This window comes from Chenopodium album, chromosome 3 (assembly GCF_948465745.1).
Source record: "Chenopodium album chromosome 3, dcCheAlbu1.1, whole genome shotgun sequence".
Taxonomy (NCBI): domain Eukaryota; kingdom Viridiplantae; phylum Streptophyta; class Magnoliopsida; order Caryophyllales; family Amaranthaceae; genus Chenopodium; species Chenopodium album.
In genome coordinates this window covers 33,796,920-33,803,107 of record NC_137836.1, presented here as the reverse complement: position 1 = coordinate 33,803,107, position 6,188 = coordinate 33,796,920, and the positions used below count along the sequence as shown (strand labels likewise).

The following is a 6,188-nucleotide window of genomic DNA, read 5'->3' as shown; positions in this document are numbered from 1 at the left end:
ATGTTCTTTGGAAAGCCTGCAATAGTGAAGCCTTGGTGCCCTGATTTTGATTTTCATGCTGAAATACTTAGAACTATTCCTCTTTGGGTTAAATTCCCTAATCTTCCACTTAATTGTTGGGGATCTCACACTCTTAGCCGCCTTGGTAGTTTGCTTGGAGTGCCAATTTGTGCTGATGAGTGTACTACTAGACAGCTTAGAGTGTCTTTTGCTAGGGTTCTAATTGAGATTGATGTTACAAAGCCTTTGCCATCCTCTGTGTGGATTGAGAGTCCTTTGAAGGAATTATTGGAGATTAGGGTGGTTTATGAGTGGGCTCCTTCTTTTTGCTCTAAGTGTAACAAGATTGGTCATGATTGCTCTGTTAAGCCTCCTTTGCCTAAGCAGGCTTCTAAGCAACCGACTCCTATTCCTCCTAAGCAAAAGCAAGTTTGGGCTCCTAAGCCTACCCATGATCCTGCTCCTTCTTCTGCTGTTGATGTTGGGGTTTCTGTTCATGGTCAATCTATTATTACTCCACAGGTTCATACATCTAAGAATTCAGATGAGGGTTGGAGAATAGTAGGGAGGAAAACAAAAAGCCAGCAAACTAGAGTTCATCAGCCTGCTTCTACCTCTAATGCTTTTGTTGCTTTGTTTGCAAATGAAATGGATGGTGCAGGTGGGTTCACTATTAATCCAAGCGGGGGTGAGGTTAATCCCCCTTTGGTGTCATGATTTACTCTGTTTGGAATGTCAGGGGCCTGAATGACCCTGGCAAAGTTGCCTCTGTAAGGAGGTTGCTTCACTCTCATTCAGTTGATGTTGTTGGTTTGCTTGAAACAAAAATCAAGTTGAAAAATGTTCTCACTTATCAGAAGAAGTTTGGCTCTTCTTGGCTCTGGTTGTGTAATTATGATAATTCTCCCAAAGGGAGGATTTGGCTTGGTTGGAATGTGGATAGAGTAACTGTTAATGTTTTGAAGATTCATGAACAGTTCATTCATTGTACTGTTTCTTCTAAGGATCTCTCTACTCAGATTTTTCTTCTTTGTGGGAGGGGCTCAGAAGCATCTCTATCCAGCATTCTCCTTGGCTTTGTGTTGGTGATTATAACTCTGTTCTTCATGCTTCTGATAGGCTTCATGGTGCTGATGTTACTGATTATGAGATTAGAGACTTTCAGAATTTGGTTGATGATTTGGACCTCACTGAGCTCAAAAGCAAAGGGTCCTTCTACTCTTGGTCTAATAAGGCTCATACTGGCCCTAGGACGCTCTCTAGACTTGATAGAGCCTTTGGTAATCAAGCTTGGTTAGCTTCTCATGGGCATGTGGAGACTGTTTATCTCCCTCCTTCTTTATCTGATCATAGTCCTGTTTTGCTGGATATTTGCTCTGGCCCTGTGGGGAAAGGTAGACCTTTTCGGTTTCTAAACTGTATTGCGAATCACCCTGATTTTCTTGATATTGTTTCGCAGGCTTGGGGCTCTGGTAATTCTGTTTGGCAGAAGCTCAATTCTGTAAAGTCTAGTATCAAGTCTCTTACTAGCAAGCAGTTTGGCAACATTGAGGAAAAGATTGACCAGGCTAATGATGAGCTTTCTAGAATTCAAACCTTAATGGCTCAGAACCCTGATGATTTGGATTTATATGCTAAAGAATCTGATGCTATTAAGGTTGTTAAGCATTGGAATGATATTCAGGAAAGCATCTTCAAGCAAAAATCTAGGATTAATTGGGTTAAGCTTGGAGATGGCAATTCCCACTACTTCTTTTCTGTGATGAAGACTAGGCAAGCAAGGAATAGAATTGATTCTATTTTTGATTCTAATTAGGTGTTGCTTAAGGATCCATATGCTATCTCTCATGAAATTATCTCTTTCTATAAGTCTCTTTTAGGGACTCAGGCTCCTTGGCTCCCTGCTGTTGACCTTATTACTATGCGGAGGGGTAAGCAGCTTAGCTCTGCTGCTCAGAGCTACCTCATTAGGCCTATCTCTAATGCTGAAATTGATGCTGGCCTTAAGGGAATTGATAACACTAAAGCTCCTGGTATTGATGGCTTTAACTCCTATTTCTTTAAGAGAGCTTGGCATATTGTGAAAGATGATATTTATGCTAGTGTTATTGATTTCTTTAATAATGGGATTTTGCCTAGGCAATGGAATTGTACAACTATTACTTTGGTCCCTAAAGTCCTTTCTGCTTCTCATGTTAAGGATTTTAGACCTATAGCCTGTTGTACTGTGGTCTATAAGCTCATTTCTAAAGTCATAACTGCTAGGCTTGCTGCTGTCATTGGTGAGGTGATTGATGATGCTCAGGCAGGGTTCATTCCTGGCAAGCACATTGGTGACAATATTCTTCTTGCAACTGAATTGATCAAAGGCTATGATCACAAATTTATCTCTCCTAGGTGTATGGTTAAGGTGGATTTGAAGAAAGCCTATGATTCGGTTGAGTGGGGTTTCTTGATCACTGTCATGCAAGAGCTTGGTTTCCCTCAGAGATTTGTTGATTGGATCTGGAATTGTCTTACTTCTGTCTCTTATTCTATTCTTATTAATGGTTTTCCTGCCCCCCCCCCCCTTTGAAGCTAAGAAAGGGCTAAGGCAAGGTGATCCTATGTCTCCCTTTCTCTTTGCTATTGGTATGGAATACCTCTCCAGATGCCTTGATGAGCTTAGGTTGTCTCCTGACTTTAACTTTCACCCTAGATGTGAAAAGTTAAACCTAACTCACATGATGTTTGCTGATGATTTATTGATGTTTTCTCGAGCTGATAGTGTTTCTGTTAAGCTTCTCTTCCAAGCCTTCTCGAAATTCTCGAGTGCCTCTGGTCTTTCTGCTAATCTTGATAAAAGTGAAGTCTACTTTGGAGGTGTCTCTTTTGAGGTTCAGAATGAGTTGAGGAAGCTTCTTGGTGTTTCTCAAGGCTCCATTCCTTTTAGGTATCTTGGGGTCCCTCTCTCTTCAAAGAAGCTTACTATTGCTCAATGTAGGCCTTTAGTGGAGAGAGTCACTGCTAGGATTCAAGGGTGGATGGCTAAACACCTGTCCTATGCTGGGAGGCTTCAATTGGTGAAGAGTGTTTTGTTTGGTATACAGACTTATTGGGCTCAAATTTTTATTCTTCCGAAGAAAATTCTGAAAGAGATTGAGGCTAGGTTCAGATGCTTTCTTTGGACTGGATCCTCTGCTCCTGCTAAGAAGTCTTTGGTTGCTTGGAATAATGTTTGTCTTCCTAAAGTTTGTGGTGGCTGGAATCTGCTTTCTCTTCCTGAGTGGAATAAAGCAGCTGTCACTAAGTTACTTTGGGATATTGCTCACAAGGCTGATAATCTTTGGGTTAAGTGGGTTCATATCTACTATTTCAAGCACAAAGATTGTTGGACCACTCCTACCCCTGCTAGATGCTCCTGGTTCTTGAAAAAGATTTTGAGTTGTAGAGATGTTGTGAATGATCAAGGGGGATGGGATGGTTTTGTTCAGGGCAACAAGATGAAAATCAAGAAGCTTTATGCTGCTATTAGGCCTCAAGTGCCTAAAGTTCCTTGGAAGAGAGTTACTTGCCATAACTTAGCAACTCCTAAGAGTGTTTTCATATTGTGGCTAGCTTTATGGAATAGGCTTGTCACTAAGGATAGGTTGCTTCAATGGCACATCTCTTGTGATCCTAAGTGTTTCCTTTGTCTAAATGGCAATGAAAGTGTTCAACATCTTTTCTTTGATTGTGATTTCTCTAGGAAGGTTTGGAGTAAGGTTTTGGGGATCATACGTGTTTCCAAGCCTGTTCAGCAGTTTAGTGATGAGATTGATTGGATGAAGAAAATCTGCAGAAGTTCCAGATTGAAGAATAAAGTGATCCAGGTGGCATTTACTGAAACGGTTTATGGTATTTGGATTCAAAGGAATGCAGTTCTCTTTACTGGTTGTTGCAAATCAATTGATGCCCTTGTTCGGGATATTGTCTTTCACTCAGTTTGTAGAATCCCGGCGGGAAGCAAATATTTGATTGTTTAGGGCTTGTCTCGGGCTCTTTGTGTTTATGTTCTGGTTTCATTGGGTTGGGTTCTGATACTGGGTTTCCCGTCGTTTCTTTTTGTATCGGTTTCCTTCTCTGCAGGCTGGTTCTAGTTGCTGTCTGCTGGTAGCTCTGCTGGTTTTGTGTTGCTGTGCTTTGCTGTGCTACTGTGTTGCTGCTGCCTGCTTTCTGTGCTGCTGCAATGCTGTCTGCTGTTGGTGTTGCTGTGTTGCTGTTGTTGTGCCTGCTGCTTGCTGTTGCTGCTGGTCTGCAGTGCCAGCTGCTGTTCTGGTTTTTTTACTCCTGTTGCGCTGCTGTTCTGCTGTCTTTGCTGCTGTAGGCTATGAGTGGTGTTTGTTGCTGCTACTTGCTGTGCTTTGTTGCCTGCTAGCTGCTTTCCTGCTGGTAGATTGTGTTCTGCTGTGCTGTGCTGAGCTGCTGGGTTGCTGCAGTGTGTTGCTGATGCTGTTTGCTGTTGCTGCTTTGCTTTTTGCTGCTGCTGATTTGCTTCTGCTGCTGCTGCACTGTCCTGCCTTGCTGCTCGTTGCTGCTGGTGCTGCGTTCTGCTTTTGGTGTTGCTGTGCCCTGTTTTCTTGCAGCTGCAGTGCTGTTTTTGTTTTTGCACGACTGTTTTGAAGCTGTCTTTGTTGCTGCAGTTTGTTATTATTGTTGCTTTGGTGCTCGTTTTGTTGTCTTTCTTTGTTTTTTTTTTTTTTTTTTTTTTTGGTTTCTTTAGTCGGTTTGCAGGTATGTCTGCTTCTGGCTGTTGGTTTTGGTGTTCTTCGGGTGTTGGGCTTTGTTGTTTTCTGGTTTTTTTGTTGTCTGGTCCTGGTTTGTGGAACCCTTCCTAGAAGGTGGCCGGAAATCTGAGTCCAGTTGTTCTAGGCCCTTCCTAGAACCCTTCCTAGAAGGTGGCTAGGTGTGGGTCTAGAACTGGTCGTGGGGTGACCTGTTGTTTTCGGTCTTTTGGTGTTCTGGTGGTAGTTATAACTTAGCTTCTGTAAGTTGTAACTTTCTCTTTTTGGTAATAAAATCTTATTTTCCAAAAAAAAAAAAAAAAAAAAATTCTGAAAAGTCAACAAAAGTCAATTTATCAATGCTAATTGAATTAGGAATGAAAAAGAACGATCTAGAAGAATCTAGAAGACTAAAACCATTCCTAATTGCATTAGGAATGATAAATCATATTAGGCCCTCCTCTAGATCATTGGGCCGCATATAAGGCTCAAACTGGGCCCACTTTAGTAAATTGGCCATAACTTCCTCAATATTCATCGGAATTGGGCTTATAATATATCGTTGGAAAGATCTTGTCAAGCCCCATCCAACTACACTACTATCGGACCCATATCATGGACCAACCAAAATGGATTGGACTTTTTCTTAAAATAAGTTTTCAAAAACAGAGAGAAGAGAAAAGAAATTAAAACTATCCGCAACACTAAAATTTCCACACTTTCGCTTCATTCGATTATGATTCGACGCGAAAGGTACTCATCACTGGGTTTGGTTTTGGGGAGACACATTTGGGTTTCTACAGTTATACATTTTGATAGAGGAATAAACTAGTCGTTAATTGCCTATCCCAAAATCAAACACTATTTATAAAATCCTAAACCAACCTAAAACAAGTATATAGTATAGGGTCGAACCCAAAGGAGTTAGTTGGTATTATCTTTAGCCTAAATCAAGCTATTTCGGAGATTGAAGTGAGAAAATGGTTGGTGTTATGATAGCAAAATTAGACTAATCAAGTAATTCAAAAAGCTAAATGCTAGGGATATTGGTTCCACATGCTAATTCAATAATCGTGATAATCGACAATTTCTTCGTCTGATTCAAGCATTGTTAAGGACAAACAATAGTAGCAATCAAGAGAATTCAAGAGCTATCTCCTAGAGGCCAAACTAGGGGTCACTATATATGAATGGCTAATCAAGGAAATTCACAATCAAACTCAATCAATTAAAGCAATTCTCAAATTGATGGGTCATGTCATTAAGAAATGCAATGCAATCTAGATTAATCTTATAGGTTGATCATTCCTAATCTAATTAATCACATGCAAAACTATGTCAACCAATTTAATTGCAACAATTCAATCAATCAAAGATCATCAACTAGCATAAATTATCAATCAAGCATGCTTCCCCTTCTCCCTAGCAACTAATCTACTCACTAAT

At 40.6% G+C, this 6,188-nt stretch overlaps 1 protein-coding gene across 1 annotated transcript; it reads left to right on the top strand.

Moving 5' to 3' along the window:
• On the top strand, nt 1-4,641 carry LOC145625000 (uncharacterized). Its single transcript, XM_081678084.1, has 5 exons — nt 1-661; nt 1,005-1,773; nt 2,140-2,310; nt 3,821-3,962; nt 4,108-4,641. The coding sequence occupies exons 1-5, from the start codon at nt 1-3 to the stop codon at nt 4,639-4,641; spliced, it is 2,277 nt and encodes a 758-aa protein (XP_081534210.1).
• The last annotated feature ends 1,547 nt before the right edge of the window (nt 4,642-6,188 follow it).

Excerpts from the sequence above, each read along its gene's own strand:
- LOC145625000 (XM_081678084.1), top strand. The coding sequence starts at position 1 with ATGTTCTTTGGAAAGCCTGCAATAGTGAAGCCTTGGTGCCCTGATTTT. Across the intron at positions 662-1,004 it reads AAATGAAATGGATGGTGCAG|GATCTCTCTACTCAGATTTT; the intron begins GTGGGTTCACTA and ends GTTTCTTCTAAG. Across the intron at positions 3,963-4,107 it reads GGGATATTGTCTTTCACTCA|GCTGGTTCTAGTTGCTGTCT; the intron begins GTTTGTAGAATC and ends CCTTCTCTGCAG.